Source organism: Syngnathus typhle, linkage group LG2 (assembly GCF_033458585.1).
Source record: "Syngnathus typhle isolate RoL2023-S1 ecotype Sweden linkage group LG2, RoL_Styp_1.0, whole genome shotgun sequence".
Taxonomy (NCBI): Eukaryota; Metazoa; Chordata; class Actinopteri; order Syngnathiformes; family Syngnathidae; genus Syngnathus; species Syngnathus typhle.
This window is the reverse complement of record NC_083739.1, coordinates 3,360,776-3,381,937: the sequence shown is the minus strand read 5'-3', so window position 1 is coordinate 3,381,937 and position 21,162 is coordinate 3,360,776. Positions and strand designations below refer to the sequence as shown.

Here is a 21,162-nt window from a genome sequence, read left to right as displayed (position 1 = left end):
TTCCTGCTAGCGGGCTACGGTAGCTGCTAGCTGGACCCCGGCTAAAGCTAAATAGCTAGCCGTGGCTTCCCAATTTGGGGGAACTCTCCAAATAAAGTCACTTTGGAGAAGACCAAACACGGCTACTATTTTACCGACACAAAACATCTGGGTCGTGAACAGCTGGTTGGTGGGTCCTACCCGGAGCGGTTCGTTCGCGCCTGCTTCCTCCCGAGCCTTGTCTTGTTTGCCTCCGCCACCCGAAGCTCAGTCTCGGGAACGCGCTTCCAGAAAACACTCCAGTTTCCTTCGAAGCGATCAGTTGGCCAGGTTTGTTAGGTTCTGTTCGGCCGCTGTCCCGTCCCGTGCACCGAGGTCCATCTCCGGTCGACTGGATCCACAGCACAAACGAAGGAGGAACGACCGTTATTGACCACAATGTGCTTCCTGCTAGTGTGGCTCGTTTCAAAATAAACGTCCGAGCGTCGATCGCGTAGAGTAATTTCAAAACACAACTCACGGATATTAGACTCATCACCCAGCCTTGGGAAAACTCCAACGGTGTTACAGCTCTCCATAAACGGCCATTCCGATATCAGTCCTTCGACATATTCATTGGGGAATAGCGGAGAGGCTTCATCACGTCTTCTTCCTTGGAGACGAGCAACAACATCCACTTTTCCACTTCCACTGGGATTCGTGTGTTACGTCATATCCTTTAAAACATGAGTAAAAGTGTTGTCATATCACCAGAGGGGGCAAAAGCAGTTAAGTAGAAATGGAGATATTTGTGTTGTAAAAATAAAATAAATGCTCCCTGTTTTGTTTGATTTTCTTCCACCTTATCAGGACCCGCACACTTCACTTAAGCAAGATCTTATTTACTTACAAACGTGACAGCCGCTATTTAATAATAATAATAATAAAATAATAATAATAATAATAAATAATTATATTTATTGACCCGCTTCTTTCTGGCAAAACATACCAAAGCAGTATCTTGAAGTTTACTCTGTGGACGTGGCCCCTTACACACATGTCAGTTACGCCTCTTTGAATTTGGCAAATTGGTAGGTCGCTTTCTGCGTCTACAATAGATTTTCTGGTGGTTCACATAGTTGCCTTCCATCCACTTGGCATGGAATCAAATGCCATTCAATGCCCCCATTCACAATATGCCTGAGGAAGAGTATAAACCTACCGATGAATAAAATGTCACACTGTCGCTCACCTTTTCTGCACATGCACACATTAAACACACACGTGCAGGTGGCTGGCATGTGCTGACTTTGAGCTTTTATTAGAAAATAGGGGATGACACAAAGCAGACAAAAATCCCCTTAGTGTCTATTGTGTGTATGCTGCCATTTGTTGTCCATCCAGAAAGTCCAGCAGTAAAATGTCTACAAAGCCGCGTTTCTTCCTCCCACCCTGTATCTCTTCGAACATTCGCGTTCTCAGAGAATGAAGTGTGTCTTTGTAAGTGTGTGTTTTGTACAGACTTAACTGGACAGTCACAATAAAGTCCGGGATTCTCTAAGCGACACTCTGTATTAATAGAGAAACTGCGCCCCCTGGTGTTGGTACCGGGAAACAACGTTCTGAGATGCCACGAGCTACGTCGTATATTGTTGTTTTTTGTTTTGTTTTTTTCAACGAGACACAAACTACATGGTATAGTTGTCGAGGAAATAGGTGTTGAGGATTCAGTAATCCCCTCTCCATCAGTTTTCAAAAAGAAGAGCAGAAAATTTGCATCATATGATGAGATAGCTCGACAGATATGTTTATCCAAACGAGGTGGGAATTATAGCACCTTCCAGTGAAAGAAAAAAAAAAGCATCACGGCTGAGCAATGACAACTGCTTCAAAATACAAAACACAAGTGAGGTTCTTTTATTATCAAATCGTGTTTTTTTTTTTCCCATGTTGTGTCTGTAGTGAACACATAGATTGATCCCGGCGTGATCTATGTCATGTTTAGAAGGTGACCGCTGAAGCGTGGGGAGAATGTCAAATACGTTCATGATCAAAAGGTGTGAAACGGAGCGTAAACCAAGCAAGCAAATGTCCACACGCAGGTAAATTGACACTTTGGACTGTTTTAGCACAACCTGTGTTCGGATGACAAAAAGTGGCCACGTTTTAGGCCCTGATTGAGAAGAGCTCTCTGGGTGATTGTCGTCCGTCAGCAGCATTTGTGTTCTCGGCCTGCTCTGTAGCGCGTTAAAGAATGCAGCAGCGCTTTTTCTTCTTCTTTCCACTTGGCCCATTTTTGTCCATGCCCTCGGCCATTTTCTTCATGCGCACCTCACGCATCAAGTCGAAGAACACCTGAGAGAAACCCAGGACGATCAGAGAGCGTGCTCGCCATGAGCTCCATCACTGTACGCGAACTACGATGGGGGAGTCGTGAAAATACAACCAACCCCATGCAATATTGGGTTAACTTTTCTTTATATTGGGTGTGCAAGGGTCCACAAAATAAAAAAATAAAAACACCCAAAGAGCAAAAAGTCACTCAGAGTGTCTAACTTTTGCGACCCTATGTGCTTACCTTATCCACGTTGGCTCTTGTCTTAGCTGAAGTCTCCACATACTGAACGCGCCACTCGTTGACCTTTTCCATCACCTCCTCAACAGTGACTTTTCGCCGCTCCTCCAGGTCCGACTTATTCCCCACCAGCAGCATGGGAATGCTTTCCTCTTCCTTCACGCGCAGAATCTGTTCCCTATGGAAAGCAGCCATTAAAACTGCTTGTTTGTGTACTTCAGCAGGTGGCAAAATGGCCGCCCCCTCAGATGGATTCAAAATGGATACATTTTGTTGCTTAACTCATATTCCACAAACGCAATATTACCGTATTTTCTGCCCTATAAGGCGCACCTAAAAACCTAAAATGTTCTCAAAAACCAACAGTGCGCCTTATAGTCCGGTGCGCCTTATATATGGACCAAATTCTTAAATTTAAACTGGCCCAAAGCATTGTGTCATGAAATCAATCATAAGTGGCCCTCTGAAGACTATGAATCATGACTCAAAAAGACTATGGATCATTATTTTATGATTATAAAGTAATTTGTTCCGTCTGAAGTTGAAATAAAAAAGATAAAATGGAGAATGATTTGATTTGGATTAAAAATCTGACATGATGCATTCATGGTGCGCCTTATAGTCCGGTGCGCCTTATATAAGGATAAAGTTTTAAAATGGGCCATTCATTGAAGGTGCGCCTTATAGTCCGGTGCGCCTTATAGGCCGGAAAATACGGTAATCGGAATGCCGAGTTTAGACGAGTGGGTGCCTATACAACGTATTGTAAAGAAAATTTGAGCGCACCTTAACTCTGCTGTGGACACAAAGGACTCGTATTCGGTGATGGAAAAAACCAGCAGGAATCCCTCTCCGCTGCGGAAGTAGTTGTCCCTGATTGCGGCGTAGTCCTCCTGCCCCGCCGTGTCCAGAATGTCAATCTGGACATCCTCTCCGTCTAGGACCACCTTCTTCCTGTAGCTGTCGGCCTTGGTGGGCTCATAATCTTCCACAAACTGCAAGCAAAACACCGTGGAGACAGACGTGGCTAACTGGGAAACGCAAGTGTGGCGATCTTACCTCGTCATACATGAACTGCAGCGTGAGGGCGGATTTCCCAACACCGCCGCTGCCCACCATGATCACCTTGTGGAGCGCCAGAGACGTCTGGTTCTTGTTTTTGCTCGAGGCCATGACACCTCACAGCGACACCTGCACAGACCAGTGCAAACAATCACACGGCCATTCGGAGAACTGTTTATCAACATTGATTGAGTCCATGTCTAAATTTAGGATGCACTTAAAGTGCACTTAAGTGTTTGCAGGTTCACTTTATTTAATCTACTGTAAACATTTCAATGCAATGTTAATACAATTTGCTGTTTTCTAACTGGCCGAATTGCAACAACAGGTTTAAGTTCTTCATCTTTTAGTACAGGGGTGTCATACTCATTTTTTTCACGGGCCCCATTGTAGTCATAGCTTCTTTCGGAGGGCCATTATGACTGTCAACCCAAATAAATGTATGAGCACCTCATATTATATACAGTAAAAGCTACAAAACAAACTGACAAATAACTCGTTTTCAAATCAGATGAGTAAAAATTGGTCATATATATATATCTATAATACAAATATTAATACATTAATACATTAATACATTTTCAAAAATAAAAATACACACACATTGCCATTAAGTGATTTTTGAGGAAACATTCAAGTGAATTTAATTCATTTTTAGTATGTGTCTGTGACATAAAATGAGGAACAAGTTGAAACTCTGTGAATAATTTCCAGATGCTCTGTATGGCGGAGAGAGGACAAGCCACTACAATGAACACTTTTGAATTACCTCGTGAATTTCTACACCGAGAGAGCAGATTGGCTGACGGTAGCAGACTTCTCTTAATAGCTGATAGAATGCAAGAAGAGTGTGTGAGGTTTGAAAGCTATGTGTGTTGTTCACTGCTCACCTATGAAAGCTTCCTATATAAAAAAAGATATTAAAAATGAATTTGCCATTCTAGTAATGACAAGAACTTGATGCACAATTTGTCTTCGCGGGCCACATAAAATGATATGGCGGGCCATGTCTGGCCCCCGGTCCTTGAGTTTGACACCTGTAAGTCGATTTTTTTTTTTTTTAACTATTGCACTGGTAAGTAATGAATATAATGTAGTTATGTCCCAGTAATATTCGTACAAGTTGATTAAAGTATAAACTCCAATATTGGCTCTGGCCGCGATATTTAATAATACAACGATAAATTATAGTCAATCTAACGCCATATGAATCTGCAGTTCATGAAACGAAACTGGATAGCAGCAATCGAGTTGAAATAAGCCGTCACGTCGAAATCACGGCGAAAAAATGGTAAGAGGCAGAATGAATGAACGTATAAGAAAAAAAAAAGATGTATTGTTGGGATGACTCAAACAGAACCAATTCAAAGTTTGTGAGTAAACTGACAGCCAATCAACGAGTTTCGACAAGCCCCCATATCGTTTTTTTTACAGGTTCCCGCCCTCAAATCAAAATCCGACTCTGATTGGATCTAAGCCTTTTTATGCACGCCCCCGAGACAGACGATTGGCCGAGGCCACTGACGCTCATGTGACATGCTGGTACCGATAGCGCTTTCTCTCCCTCAGGGAGAACCAGTTGAGTTCAAACGACATTACGGCTTGTCCGCAAAGCGAGACACGTAGTGAACTGTAACAAAAACACCAGCAAACTTACCTGTTAGTACTTCTTTCACTTGCTTGCAAAGTTACCCGCCATACAGCGCAGTGATAGAAAATCAAGTTGGACGAGCAGCCGACTTTTTGTGCCCCACCTTGTGTTGTGGCCGGAGCAGCCAAAGAAGGAAGAGCGACAAGAGGTCTAACTCTTCACAGCTCAAAACGTTACTGCGAGACTAACTCGCGTTGGCTGTAATTTGATAAACATGCCACAGCGTTCATGGCCTCACATTTCACTACTAAGAATTTTACACCCAAAGTAATAATATTTAAAAGAAAAGTGGTTCCATTTCTATATTTTACAAATCTAGGAACGGTGCACAGAGTGACACATCGTTTCGTCGTTGGGAAAAGATAAGAACTTTGACAGGATATGACGTCGCGTGACGCACTGAGGTGTTCATTGAGTTTTCTCTTCTTAAAATAAACTAATTTTTCACACTTTATAGAGGGAAACGCAGATTGATATAGTAGTTATATTACTTATCAATAAACATTCGTCTTTGGTTGGTTTTAAGGCATCACGTTCAAGGATTTACATTTAGTGAGAAATTATACTGAGTGCCATTAGTTTAATGTTTGGGCGATGATCATTGGGGTAATAAGTAGCTAGCGCTGCAGTTACAATAGACTCGCCAAAAGGTGGCACTGTCGCACCACACTAGTTCAATTAAGGTTTTACTTCTGATGAATTATGCAAGTTGATCAAATTTCACTTCTCAAACTACTCTTGATTGTCTTTAAAAAAAGAAATGTCTAATAAAAATGAGGAAACGAGAACCCTCTCTTACACATTTAAGTTTCTAAGTGTCTGGGAGAAGAGCATGGTTTGAAATAATCTATAGCGTAATTCTTATAGATACCACAAATGTAATCGTGAAAAAGCAGTAAACTAACATTGCACGGCATTATCACACTCGTTGGATGACTTTACGATAGGACAACACAGACGGGTCAAGTCAGTCATTGTTCTACCTCTAAAAAAAAATGCGAGAAACTTGTGCACCGGGTCTTGTTTCACGTGAGATGGAAAAAAAAAAAAGAGGTTCAAGTGAGACGTGAGGAATCATTGGGAATTTCTTCCGAACCCCACCCACCCCATCACTGGCCACTCCCACCCGCGTCAAGAAGGACTTGGTGGTGTGGTGCGTCGTGGGTCCCAGATGCCAGAATGGACTCATTCGCTGGCACACCTCCTCCTCCTCGTCCACCTCCTCTTCGTCCTCATCCTCCTCTTTCCTCGGCCACAGTGCAGCAGCAGCAGCAGCAGCAGCAGCCGTGCTTGGGAACTTATGAAAAAATGGCGCAACTTTTCAAATGGATTCACATTTTGTGGGATACTTTGAAGGCTTCGGGTTAGGTTTCCTTTTGAAGCGTGACTCGTCTTCATCTTTAGAGCTGAGTGGCAAAGTGTTGGCGTGATGTAACAGAGCGTTCCCTGGACTTCACTTTGGACTTGATGACTTAAAGTGTGAGCAAAGCGGGACCAAAGTTCTTCTATTCATTCTCAAACAGAAAATGACTTGTTGGCTACTCCGATTGGCTCTGCTCTCGACTTGCGTCCTCTGCATCCTCAGCACTGCTTCGCCCAGTACCACCACGAGCGAGGGTGAGGCGCGCGCTCCGTCCCGGGATAGCTGCGCGTCTTGCGGCGTCGCTCAGCCGGAGGAGTCCGCGGAAACGGGCCGGCTGGACGCGGACTTGTTGGAGGTGGTCAAGAGGCACATCTTGAGCAGACTGCAGATGAGGAAGCGGCCCAACATCACGCACCCGGTGCCGAAGGCCGCCATGGTGACGGCGCTACGGAAGCTCCACGCCGGGAAGCTGCGGGAGGACGGCAGGGTGGAGATCCCCAATTTGGACGGGCACCCGATGAGCAATGACGTTCTGGAAGAGAGCTCGGAGATCATCAGCTTTGCGGAAAAAGGTGCGTTGTCCAGTAGTTCTTTAACTTGGAGGCCAGAATTGGGGAACTTGCTTAAAGCAATTTGCGGAGTTGTTTTTACATATATGTTTATATTGGAGGGCAATACAAGGAATAATTAGGTCGGTAAACTTCTTTTTTTTTTAAATGTGAAATATAAGAAAGAATTTTCAAAACAGCAAAACTTAAAATTCTATTCATTTGTTGCCTTGAAATTTTAAATTTTTCCAATTATTTTTCTTTTTCTTACTGAGCATGCGTGGCATCCTAATAATAATATGAAAGTGAATAGAAACGTGACTTTCTTGTCACACCTGTTGCAGACAGAAACTTATGTTAACATGCTGGAAAAAAAGTCAAATAAATCATTCCTGAAAAATAAACGTGAGCCGTGGTGTCACCTTTGACAGCCTTCAGACGCTTCTGTCAAAAATGGTTGCATCAGTGCTTTGAGCGGCTTCCAGCTGACTGCTACAGTTGCGCCCCAACGGACCCAGCTAGTAACTGACTGCCTGCGTGCATCTTGAGAAACGTCTGCTCTCCACATCACTAGAACAAGTCGTGAACGTGCACTCGTACCTGGCATGTGTGCATGTGCGTGTGTGCATTAAGCATCCAAGTGTGAAGCTTTATGATTATCTCGGGTTCTCAGTGTCACTCTCAATCGGCTCCGCTCAGAGTTCACACAGTTCACTCTTGAATAATTGCTCTAATCTTCTTCACTTGGCAACTGTCAATCAGCATGTAAACTGGACCTACTGTGCATGTTTGCTCTGGCCCGCAGATGAGACTGTGCTTTTATTTTGGTCGCTGACCAGACGTTGTGGTGTCCCGTTATTAGGACTGTGAAAAACAAAGCTCAAAAGATGCGGTCTCGCACTGCAGTTTTCCATGCACATTTAAAATTTCGCATTACATCAAAAGAAATTGAATTGCAAAACTGAGAATCAACCACCGAGACAGTCCCGAAAAAGTTTTGCTAGGCTGGCCACACACTTGCAGAGGTCGAGGGTTGAGTAGCTCAGCGCTACAAGAAGCTTCAGCTGGCTTCTGTGGCTCAACACGTTGCTCCTAAGTCACTAATCATCGCTGCCGAGAAAAAGCTACACTGTTCTGACAAATACCCCTCTCACAAAGGGATGACTGAGAAGCCATGCTAATTAACACTGCTAGCGCGCTTAATACTGGAATTAGGGTCTGGGGGAGTCTACTTTTCACAGACAAGATTGCTGTTATTCTATATATATATATATAATATATATATATATATAATATATAATATATATATATATATGAAAGCAGATTTTTCATTTGATGTCATATTTGTATACTTTAATAAAATTCTTGCTTCCGGTCCCTTGGATTAAATTAATCTGAAAAAAAAATCCTCAATTTGAATAGTTTTTCTGTCAGAATGCTTTGAATTTTTCTTTAGTGGGGCACATAAAATGATTTGGTGGTCCGCATCTGGCCCCCAGGCCTGGACTTTGACACCCAGGACTAAACAATTGTTCATAATATTCTAATTGGCCACTGGGAGGATCAGTGTGAGTCCAGATGAGCGACACAGAAGAAAAGCCCAATTTGCAAATTCCGAGGTCCAATGTCATCCTAATTTTATCAGTCCTGCGTTGTGCCACTTGTTGCAGATGATCTGGTGATGTCCAAGTCCAGTTTGTTCTTCCTGATCTCCAATGAGGGCAACCAGAACCTGGATGTGATACAGGCCACCCTCTGGCTCTACTTCAAGTTGCTTCCACCGCCCGTCGAGGTGCGCTCGCGGCGGAAAGTGACGGTGAAGGTGTACTACCAGGAACCGGGCCTGAGCAGCAAGTGGAACCTGGTGGAGAAGTGCGTGGAGCTGAAACGAAGCGGGTGGCACACCTTCACGCTGACCCAGGCCGTGCGCTTGGTGTTCGAGCAGGGCGACCGACGGCAGAACCTGGACGTGCGCTGCGACGGATGCGAGGCGGCGGGCGCGGCGCCCGTCCTCCTCAACCGCAACGACGAATCGCACCGGCCTTTTCTGGTGCTGCAGGCCCGGCAGGTGGACGCCAAGCATCGCATTCGGAAGCGAGGACTGGAATGCGACGGCAGCGGCGGTCTGTGCTGCCGCCAGCAGTTCTACATCGACTTCCGACTCATAGGCTGGAACGACTGGATCATCGCGCCGTCCGGTTACTTCGGGAACTACTGTGAAGGGAAGTGTCCCGCTTACATGGCGGGCGTCCCCGGCTCGGCGTCGTCTTTCCACACGGCGGTGGTGAACCAGTACCGCATGCGAGGGATGAGCCCGGGTTCCATGAACTCCTGCTGCATCCCGACCAGGCTGAGCACCATGTCCATGCTGTATTTTGACGACGAGTACAACATTGTCAAACGAGACGTTCCCAACATGATCGTGGAGGAGTGCGGCTGCGCTTGAGCTCGGAACCAGGTGGAGCGTCTGGAGAAGTGCACGCTCTCACGTGCACTCGCGTATAAGCTTGTACATATATTTATGTTTGTTCATGCGCAGTGGTACCTTGACTTACGAGCGCCCCTAAAAAGTGGCTGTTTTAGAACAATTGTATTGTCAAAGGGGCGGTTTGAAAGTTTTAAATTGCCTTAATGTAATTATTTATTCATGGTATTTATCAATTGTATTAATTATTTTTTTTGGGAGGGGAGCCAACCCCTATTTTCTTTTTTTTTTATTGGCAGGTTATTTTTTTCCCCTCAGCGTCAATTATACAAAAATGTTTGCTATAATTATTAATAGCTGCATAACCTGAAGACAGAGCTTGTGATGTCACTCACAAGGCCACGCCCCTTCCAGAAGACACAAACGATGTGCGTTTTGGCTGAATTCACACAACCAGTTCACTTCTTTTACATTCTCCACGTTTTCATATTTATCTTTTACAATGCACTCTTATTATTATTATTTTTAAAGTGTTTCCCAAGTCAAGGTACCACTGCGCATGGTTGTATGCTGGGAGTTGACCTCTGTGACCTCACAGCCAATTTTCAAATCACAAACTCACGCTGAGGCTCAGCTCCTCACACGGTTAAGAGCACTTGCGGATTGAAATGCCTCCAGTGAGCATTAGGTGGCGCCTCACCAGTCCAAGACACAAGTGCCACACAAGCTATGCAACATATTGAGCACACAGCAGACAAGCTGAACGCCAGCAACAAACGATCACTATCGGCAATACTTGAAACGTACGCACGGTGAGTAGCTCCATTGCTTTATCGCTCTCTAGTTTGCTCGACTTGCTCTGCGGAACGTTCGGCGTGGTCGCGCCTCTCCGGCCCCGCCCATTCGCAACCCCTCCCATTCACCGTTATTCGATTATTTGCACTGAGGAGCTGAAAAGCTGCCAACACGGGACATCCAATTAAAAAAAAAAAGTTATTTTTCTAAAACTGCGTTCAAGGAACCAAAGAGGTACTGTCTGTATTTGAGTGTTGTCATAAGAGGCCTAAAAACACTGTCATGTGGATCACCACCATCTTCATCTCTGCCTTGAAGATGTTTTTTTTTTAATACACTTTTTAATAGCTCAATTTCTTAGATTCATTTAGACTGAAGCACACACGGTCCGTGTACAGTAACATTTCAATGTTTTCGTCATGGTGACTGTTGCAAAAAAATAAATGTCTTATTATGAAATGAAATGAGTGCTTTGAGGTTCTTGGGTTATGTGACTAAGACATGCTTCTACAAAAAAAGCTCGACTGGAATGTTGGGATGGTTTGCGGTTTTCCCAGCAGCCATCAGAAGACCCTCAGGCGTCAATGTGGGTGAAGCGATTGATCATGTGAAAGGCGAACAAGTTTGAAAGAAAACATTCAAGACAGCTGGCGGTGTTGGCACGTGCAACAACAACAGCTAACACCGGCAAATGCAAAAAGAACATTGAAGCCAGGTAAAAGCTATCATAGTCCTTGATGATGTCACACGGCAAACCGAGTTGTTACGTGTATTGTCAGCGGTGTTTCCCAAACTTTTTTCATTCACGGCACGACTTTTTATTGGAAAAAATCACCACCAACAAAAATCTGTTGTGTTACACCATATTAAAATCAATTATATTACAACAAAAGACATCAAGTTCTATTCCTATATATCACAGGTGTCAAAGTCAAGGCCCGGGGGCCAGATACGGACCGCCACATCATTTTATGTGGCCCGCGACGATAAATTGTCCATCAAATTCGTGTGTCATTACTAGAATTGCAAATTGTCTTCACTTTTAATATCTTTTTTTTTAAAAATATTCGACCAGTTTTTACTCGTCTGATTTGAAAACAAGTCAGTTTGTTTTGTAGCTTTTACTTAATGAGGTGCTCATACATTTATTTGGCTTGACAGTCACAATGGCCCTCCGGAAGAAGCTTTGACTACAATGCGGCCCGCGAAAAAAAATAGTTTGACACCCCTGCTCTACAGCATTAATGTGTGTGATGGTCCTGGTGGAGTAATTGACGTCCAAGTTTGGAGAGTTCAGGAGGTCTGCTAGCTAAGACTACACACTCGCATTATAATTATCGTATTGACCTTCTCAAAATGTCAATTTTATCATTTTTATTGCAGGCCAGAGTTGTTTTTGAAGCATCGACGGAGCTAGCAAAACAATTTTTTTTTATTTTTTTTATTACAAACCCCAACTTTTTCCTGACAACCTTGATTAGATATTCATTGTATGGTCCCTACCATTGACAAGTGTAAATTCAGGGAAAAATCCCAAAAGTCAATTGTGTCACTTATTAAATTGAGTACGTTTTCATTTTTGGATCACATTTTATTTAGTTTAAAAACAATACAGTGCTAATTTAATAAAATAAATATTGTTGAATTAAAAAAAAGTTCTTTGGTGGCTGCCTGTAAACAGATGAAAGGCATTTTGAATATTTAGAAGATTCATGTTTCTACCCATATTAAAAAAACATTCACAGTTGAGCTTCTCTCGCCCAAAGACAGTTGGGAAAGTCTCCAGCTCACCCGCGACCCAAACGAGGACAAAGTCTCAAGAAAATTCATGGACGTTGCTCGGTGTTTGGAGGTGAGGAATGTTAGTGGGAGGCGAAATCAGGAGGCTGCACTAAGTTGAGGCAAGCAAGTGCTGAGACGTGTTTTAACACCATGCTACGCTTTTCCCAGAACGCGAGGAAAGCCGCCACACAAGACTGATGGTTTGATTTGATTAATGCATCATACTCGTGTGACAGGTGACTAGGCCACAAGCGTAAAGCGCACGTTTTGAAATTTCAATTCAGGTCGACACCCTAACCCACAGGTGTCAAACTCAAGGCCCGGGGGCCAGATACGGCCCGCCACATCATTTTACGTGGCCCGCGAAGACAAATTGTGCATCAAATTCGTGTCATTACTAGAATTGCAAATTTTAATATCTTTTTTTTTTTAAAATATTTGACCAGTTTTTACTCGTCTGATTTGAAAACGAGTTATTTGTCAGTTTATTTTGTAATTCTTACTGAATATAATATGAGGTGCTCATACATTTATTTGGGTTGACAATCAGAATGGCCCGCCTGTATATATAATATACGCCTGTATATGTAACATTAAAATTTTTCTAGTCACATTTTGATAGATATGAAAAAAAAGGCATGCAGAAATAGCTCCCTCGCCCACCCCCTCCTTTTTTTTTTTTTTTTAATGAATCAAGGGGCCACTTAGAAGTACGCCCTGTTCTAGTCTATCAAAAGAGATAAAAAGTTTTCCACCTTCTTCAATAATTTAGCACATAATGGCGGGCCCTACCATAAAACAAACCCTATCGGTTTAAAAATCCAAGAAAAGGAAACAAGTAGCATTCGGGTATTTTATAACAAAAATGTTGTTAAGCCATTGAAATGATCCCAATGAGAATTTAAACGGTTGTAGCCTGGCAACATGAACAAAACACCCCTACGGCTTGCCCAAACATGGTACAACCTGCTCCTCTTTGCTTTAAAAAGCCATTAGTGGTTTGCTATTTGGACCAAGGGAATCCGAACAGGCCTGGTCCAATCACAGCATGATCGCAGGCACAAACGTGGCACAGCATCAAGCCGTAAACCGCCACGAGAGCGGCTCACACGTGCTCATTCTGGAGGAGATTCCACGCATACAAAACAAGGATGGAACGGAAGGACTAGATCATGCGGAGAGAGGAAGGATGTTGTGCGTCAGCGCAATCAGTTCTGCTTAGTAAGCTGAAAATATTTGCAGGTGTCCAGAAGGAACACTGGAATGGAATGTGCCACAGGTTCAGCAGACAATAAGTCAAGTCAAATAATAAACACATTTGAATGAATAAATTGGAATGAATCGAGTTCATGTTGTACCTTCACAGAAGTGTCCATTTGGAGAAAATACCAATAATTAAATAAAGCAGTGGATTCAGGCCTTCATCTTGAATTCTTTTCTGATAATATATAAATAGTATTATTAATAATAATAAATAATAATAAATATAAACAATAAAAAATAAATATAAATCATAAAACATAAATAAAAATAATTATAAAAAACCACAACTTCTGGAAAAAGGCAGACTAGATCATCCAACTGGTTGTCAGAGCGCATTTGGTATCGTGAGAGACCAAGATGGACTCTCACTTCAGCTCACGCTGACCAACAGCCAAAACATTTTATTTGCATAAGTTCAAGTTCAATAAGCTAGTTGCACACACGCACACACACTGAAGCAGCTTTGACAACAACTCACTTGAAAAAATACCGCAGCTGCATGCAAAGTGCTTTACATAAAGTCAAAATCAGATATAAAACGATAAACACCATAAAACACAGTCCGAGCTTAGACTGGGCCACTAAAAAAAAAAAAAAAATTCTTCTGGTGAAGCTTATTTTGCATGATTTTTTTTGGGGGGGGGTGTTAAATTCTTTGTCTTTGGCTCTCCGGCAAAAATGGGCTTGTCTTTGGAACTTATCACAACAACATTCCATCCTACTTCCATCTACTTGACTAAAGCTATGCTTCGTATAACACAATACAGTATACTTTGCAAGAAGACGTTCGCCTCGCCACCTTCCCACAAATATGAAAAATAAAGGAGATTGTTGTTTCATAATGGACACAACCTGTACTTGCCAGAAATTCCTGCAGCTCCTTTTGTGTTTTTTCCATTTCCAACAAACATGGATGAACATCCAGTCATTAGTAACATCACTACTTTTTTAAATTTTCTCCGCTTCCTGATGAATAGCTTGCTCCATCCAATTCCCTGGAAAACATTTTGTGGCATTCTACATGTTATTAATGGCTGATTTTTGGGGATGCTCACTTCTGCAAGATGCAACTAAAAAAAAAACCCCATCAGATCTTTATTTGGGGTTGATCAATCAGGCTCAATTTTTTGACCATGAGTTTGAATGTGATTGGTCAAATTCGTGTATGGACAATTCAAAGAGGGTGTGCTCACTTTTGCAACTGCATTATCATAAACTATCGCTTCTCATTTTCATCCAGAAAATTTTCATATTTCAATAAATTGTTCCCATGCATATTAACAGCTCAGATTGTTTTTTTTTCTTTCATTTCCAAAACCATTTTTGTCGTGTGTGTAGACTTTCTCACCTCATCTGAGAGCCTCTAAGCATTTCAGGCAAGTGTAAACGCAAACCAAGCTCACATCAAGTTGACAGCAGCCCAAAAGCACAAAGTTGTTGCTGCCACAGAATGAGTGGAATGTCCCAATGCACACACTAAAACACACACTTGATGCTCCGCAGCCCACCTTTCTCAAAAAAGTGACAACTCGTAAACAAACTTTACAGGCACATTACTTGACATGAGTATTAATTTTTCTGATTACTCTTGACTTGACCTTTGGTTGAACGTTAAATAAAAACTTGGGGTTATATTGTTGTAACGTTTTATTGTCTGTTTATGCTTTTAATTCAAACTGTATTTTATATTTCCGATTCTTACTTTTACAACAGTGCTTGGTATGCAGCTGTGGATATTTTGAAAGTGAAAGCTGAGTTGAGTTTTATTGAAAACAGACATTGGCGTTTTATATTCCTTACTTTGTTCAAATAGGCTCGTTAGTTTTCTCAACACACACACACAAAGTTTACAAAAAGTTGTAAACAGAAAGGTGAGGTCAGACAAGGTTGAAAACTTGGAGATTCATGGGCTGGACAAAAATAGGGAGACATGGCGTAACGGAAACAAACAGATTTGGTGAGATAGGTTGGATATAAAAAGTCTACACACCCCAATCGAAATGCCGTTATGAAAAATGAGAGCAAGCTAATCCAAACAATTACCTTTACAACTCAACAATTTTTGTAGAGGGGAAGTCAAATAGCTGCAATAATGTGGTTGCACAAGTGTGCACACCCTCATAGCTGCTTTTAAAATGAACCAATCGCATTCTACCTTCTGTTGGGAGTGCTTTTCCCCTCACTTGAAATAAAATGATCTCTTCCTGACATTTTTTTATTGCTTTCTAACAGAAGCCTGAAATATTATTGTAAAACTGACTTCAATTTGAACATAATTTTTTACCCGTCACATATTGTTTTGCGTTTGTTTGGGAATTTTTGTTATGTGAATTTACCGTAATTTTCAGACTATAAATCACGTTTTTTTTTCATAATTTGGGTGGGGGGCGACTTATATACATATATATGTTTTTTTCACTTTTTTGGGCATTTTATGGCTGGTGCGACTTATACTCCGGTGCGATTTATATTCCGAAAATTACGGTAGTTTGTTTTACAGCGTACTTTATGTGCGTAATCTAGCTACATCTGTCCACAAGCGCTAGCTAGCAAAGATGAGAGCCTCAGAGGCTTACAGGTGATGTTTCCTGTCCCGACTCCCGCTGAAGATGAAAAAAATCAACATGTGAAGGCGCTCCAGACCAGTCCAATTATCTGCGTTCCTTCGGCCCGACAGACGTTGAACCCCAAAGGAGATCCTCACTGCCTCATGAATATTAATGAGCAGGAAAAACTGTGCATGTAAGCCTGATTAGAATTCACGGGGATGACGTGTGGCCCCGATGACTATTCATGAGAGGAAGCGTTTTCCTGCTGTCGACCCCCCCGAGTCCAGCACCTCCGGTAACAACTCCTTCATTCATACAAGCTGCCATCGTTTGTTACCTCATTAAACCCCACGCTCATCCCCAGTTGCGGGTCGGATTAGCGCGGATTCTGGGACGGGACAACAAACTGTAAGTGCACAGCAAACTTTGCGGAATGTGTCGGACAACCCCCCGAGAAAAGTAGGACACGTACGTTTGTAAACAAGACAAAAGAGCCTTGGTCAACACATCCACGGTTGGACAGATTGTTATCAAACGGTTTCTGTTTTGTTTCAGGTTTGAAAAACACATTCTCATGTCAGATAAGAGATCAGTTTGAAGCAGGCGGAATTGTTCAAGATGTCCATATTCAACATCCACCAGACCAGGACACCCAGTATCTATATAATTGGATATAAAAAGTCTCCACCCCCCCAGTTAAAGAATTGATTTAGTTTTCAAATATAATAAAACTAAGATAAATCGTTTTAAAACTTCAGTGATGTTCTTTTCAAGAGTAAAAATAAACTAGGCTAATTTGGTAGCATAAATTTGGACACCCTGCTACAACTGCAACGTGGTTGTGTTCAGACCCAACCAATCACATTGACTCACGTTAAATAAACCCCCGCCATAAACGGATCTTTGAATTGGCGGGCATGTTACCTTCACAAGGCAGTGGAATGTTTTCGGAAACTTGATAGCATGGCGATATGGAACAACGCACACCGAAACCAGCAGACATTCAATATTCCATCGCCGTAGCTTCAGCCGTCTGTGTCTCGTCAGTCTTACCGCACTATTGGACACTTGACATTACTTTATGTTTGTCTTCTAAATTTTATTTTTGTAATAGTTTTAGAGTGGTTACAACTACTGGAGAAGAATTTATTGTGTTTTACCATCCATGTAGGCCAATAACCATGATTCTGATTCTGGACAGCTCATCTCTAAGTAGTGTTAATTTTGTGAATAAAAACTAGATGAAAATTTTTCACAAGACGAAAACTCGACTAGACAAGACTAAAAGCCTCCTTTTTTTGAAAAAGTTTGGTGATGGTTGTTTATAACCTAAAATAAAATCAACGGCTATAATGTTGCAACAAACTGGCTAATGCTATAGCGTACTAGCTTCTAGCATGTAGCGATAGTTGCCACTTGTTGATATAATTGTGTATGTACTTGAATTGTAACAAACTGGCTAATGCTAGCTACCGTACTAGCTCCTAGCATGTAGTCGCCACTTGTTGATATACCGTTTTTTTCCGTGTATAGTGCGCAAAATTTTACTAATTTATTGTCCTAAAATCCGGGGTGCGCATTATACATGGGTACAAAAAAAAAAAAATATATATTTTTTTTTTTTTAATTTTTTTTTTTTTTTTTTTTTTAAGTCCCAATGATCGTCACACACGCAGGGAGGCAATGGGTCCCATTTTTATAGTCTTTGGTATGGTCTTAACTAGGCTGGATGTAATTTTTTTTGTTGGCGTTGATTTCTCCGACTGCCCGTAAACGCACCACCGCGCTTCGTGCGCGCACGGGACAGCAAACGAGCAGGTGATCGAGCAAGCGTCTGATACGAGAGCATTGCGGTCGCATGGAGCGTGTTTGAAGTGAACAGCAGAGAAGAAAGGCAAAGTGTTGTGAAATAAAATGCACAGAACGGATGCGCAAGACACGTCAGCTATATAAAGAGCGAGAGTTGTTTTCTTCCTATTAGTTTCAATTCACAGTTTAATTAGCAGTTTCAATCAGCAAATAACAAAATGCGTATTACAGGTAATATTTTATTTCACAACACTTTGCCTTGTTCCTTTGGTCTCTGCTGTTCATCCTAAAACACAAAGGCGCTCTTTAAGCAATGCGACAGTGAGCGCCCGGCGCGCTGCGGTTGCGCGACCGCACCAAATTAAGCTCCCTGCGCAGTGCGCACTGAGGTCCACTTAAATTTTAGAAAGTACATCAGGACTTTAAAAATATCTTCTAAATTTCAGCGACGGCTCTGTCACAATAATCGGCCAGCCCGGTGCAGTTGGGCGGTCGGCGGCGCGCTACGGTTGAGCGTTCTCTCGCACGCTCTCTCTCTCGCTCTCTCTCGCTCTCGCACACACGCAAACCGGATATCATACGGAGGCCGCCATTACAGATGCGCAGAACGGATGAGCAAGACACGTCAGCTATATAAAGAGCGAGAGTTCAGTTCTCTACCTAAATCCGTATTACAGGTAATATTTTATTTCACAACACTTTGCCTTGTTCCTTTCTTCTCTGCTGTTCACTTCAAACACGCTCCATGCGCACGGAGCGCGGTGGTGCGTTTACGGGCAGTCGGAGAAATCAACGCCAACAAAAAAAATTACATCCAGCCTAGTTAAGACTATACCAAAGACTATAAAAATGGGACCCATTGCCTCCCTGCGTGTGTGACGATCATTGGGACTTAAAAAAAAAAAAAAAAAAAAATTAAATTTTTTTTTTAAAAAAATTCATAAAAATTCGGTGCGTATTATACATGGGTACAAGCTTTTTTCCAGCATCAGCATGCCATTTTTAGGGGTGCGTACTATACATGGGGGCGCACTATACACGGAAAAAAACGGTAATTGTGTGTGTATTTGAATTTGTTTAATTGAGAAACATACTGATTGGGCAACTACAGTTTGAGTTGAATCGTAAGTATAATTATAGAAGACAGAAGAATGAACCAATCTGAGACCTGGATGCAAACTAAAAACTGAAATGAACTAAAACAATTTATCTAGATAAAATAAACTAAAATTATGCGGTATAATTCACAGCAACTTTGACCTACATTTTATCCATGAAATATGTGTATGAACATGAAAATGTTCAATATCTACTGACAAAAACGGGTGAAATATAGTTTTGGGCTAAAATTAGATCAAATTGTTGACAGTTTTTGTTGACTAAAACTAGACGAGTAAAATCCTCGACTCACTAAAACTTGATCAAATGAAAAACAGGATGAAATGATCTAACTGTGCTAAAAACTAACAAGCTCGATTCAAACTGGACTAAAACTGAGCCAAAATTCAAAAATGGCTGATGAAATGAGTTAAGGCTCTGGGATTCCTGGAGCTCTGCTGCCTGCGGGAAACAAAAACCAGCTGCACGAACGCCATGAAAGGTAGCACTTCATAAGATAGCAGGTGAGACGCCTCTCGGCTCTCCCTAATGACGCAAATGCAAATACCAAAACGTCCTTTGCGGTCAGTTTCCCGCAGCCCACCGGTTCCCATGTCAGACCCGCTCAGTCGTATGCAGGGTAGGCGGGCCGGAGCAGAGAGCTCAAACCCAGATTAAGTCGGAATGGCGAGGGAGGGAATCCGAATGGCAGCACGCCGCCAAGGCCGTTTTGTGCCGGGAATAGCAAGCACCGGCTCGCCGCTTCCGAGACAATGAGACCCAAGGCGTGCGACGGCAACTTAATTTTCAAAGAGTGAGAGGCGAGCGCGGCCCTTCTCTTTCAGCGCCGAGCAACGGCCTCCCACAGCATAAAGACACATTGTGGAAGAGGCAGAAAGTGAACCGTCATGCGTGGGTCACCAAGCTGCGGCGTGACATAACGCCAAGCCTTCGCAACCTCCGAGAAGACATCAGAGCGAGCTCCGGTCAACGCTTGCGTGATGGACGTTTGCGCTTCTGCTGACACGGGTTCTCGTGCACGGAGCTCAGTGAGCGGACGCCGTGAAAGTCTTGTAGATGTTCCACTTGCAATTATTTGCAAGCTAAGTTGGTGTTGATGTGATGCAACAAAAAGTGGAGCTTTGTTTCAAGTTGGTACAACAAAGTGAGGGACAAGCGTGATTTGTATGGTGGGGGCGGAGGGAGGGAGGGTGGGGGGGGCGCTAAACAGGGAGGGAGGTCATTAGCATAACAAGTACAGCGCAACCAAAAGCCATTTTGCTTCCTTTGTTTCAGTCAAGCAGCTGTCATTTGCTGAACATTTTGCATTTTGGATTCTTCTATGCTAATTTTCAGGGGGGGGGTGGAATGTTCAACAATAAGCGCTCGGGCATCGGACAGAACCCTTTTGATGGCGCGGCCCGCAGGCGCCCCGCGCCGTGCCAACCCAAACAATAGCTTCACGCGCCCAGCAGCTCAACTCGGCCTTCAATGACGTTCCCAGCGTAGTCCGACCGCCCCCCCCTCCCCAAACTGTCATGATTGTCATCATCAGATTCAGATTCGTGACATTGGAGCACCAGTTTGAAGGTCACGCCCGTGTGAGTCTTGATTCGCGATCCATAAAGAACACATTTGATTTATAGCGCGCATTAAAAAAAAAAAATCTGATGCTTTACAAGTACAGACAAGTAGGAACAAACCACAAATTACAGCTATGAATTGATATCATAAGCACTTGTGGAGTTTGAGAAGACTTTTGAAGGTTGACAAGGTCACGCAGTGTGTTTCAAGAGCGAGTTCTTAAAAGTTAACCACAAGTTTGGTACGCGGTCCAAAGAAATGTTGAAGCCGATTGTCTATATTTTTAGAAAGTTTCTCCAAGTGATCAGAAGTAGTTGCAACGCTTTTTCTCCTCAAATCTGGGACAAAGTCAATCAATTGGGTCAACGTGTAGCCGGAGGAGGTTCTGACAATCAAACGGCGGATACTCCGCCATGTTATGCTGATGAGGAAAGTCCACACGAGTCCGTCCATATTGCGTGTGAGAGAGCAAGAAGATCAGATGGATGCTTGTTGAAATTTGAGGAAGAAAATAAACCTCTGTGGGGTCTTCTTTGTCCATTGAAGAGAAGAGAGGAACATTATTAGGTCGAACGTTCTATTGAGGCTTGGAAAAGAAGAAAGAGGTGAATTTGCGCCGTGCGATGGTGTGTGTTCATTGTACCACTTGAATTGTAACAGTGCGTCGCCCCGGGCCATGGCGCTCCCTCAACGGGAAAAG

The 21,162-nt window shown here is 42.7% G+C and overlaps 3 protein-coding genes across 3 annotated transcripts in view; 1 reads left to right on the top strand and 2 right to left on the bottom strand.

The window, feature by feature from the left end:
• agap1 (ArfGAP with GTPase domain, ankyrin repeat and PH domain 1) overlaps positions 1-680 on the bottom strand; it is a 42,581-nt gene extending 41,901 nt beyond the window's left edge. The window contains exons 1-2 of the mRNA XM_061300773.1: positions 500-680; positions 181-370 (exon numbers count right to left, since the gene is read on the bottom strand). Of these exons, the coding sequence (XP_061156757.1) occupies positions 181-370; positions 500-514 (205 nt within the window). The 5' untranslated portion in view covers positions 515-680. The remainder of the gene's footprint in view (positions 1-180; positions 371-499) is intronic.
• A 1,172-nt stretch (positions 681-1,852) lies between these two features.
• LOC133169002 (ras-related protein O-RAL-like) lies at positions 1,853-5,404 on the bottom strand. The gene is made up of 5 exons (XM_061300799.1): positions 5,253-5,404; positions 3,593-3,724; positions 3,320-3,528; positions 2,537-2,711; positions 1,853-2,313 (listed from the first exon to the last, which is right to left on the bottom strand). The coding sequence occupies exons 2-5, from the start codon at positions 3,704-3,706 to the stop codon at positions 2,206-2,208; spliced, it is 606 nt and encodes a 201-aa protein (XP_061156783.1). The 5' UTR covers positions 3,707-3,724; positions 5,253-5,404; the 3' UTR covers positions 1,853-2,205.
• A 983-nt stretch (positions 5,405-6,387) lies between these two features.
• On the top strand, positions 6,388-10,841 carry LOC133168998 (inhibin beta B chain-like). The gene is made up of 2 exons (XM_061300787.1): positions 6,388-7,181; positions 8,828-10,841. The coding sequence occupies exons 1-2, from the start codon at positions 6,773-6,775 to the stop codon at positions 9,601-9,603; spliced, it is 1,185 nt and encodes a 394-aa protein (XP_061156771.1). The 5' UTR covers positions 6,388-6,772; the 3' UTR covers positions 9,604-10,841.
• The last annotated feature ends 10,321 nt before the right edge of the window (positions 10,842-21,162 follow it).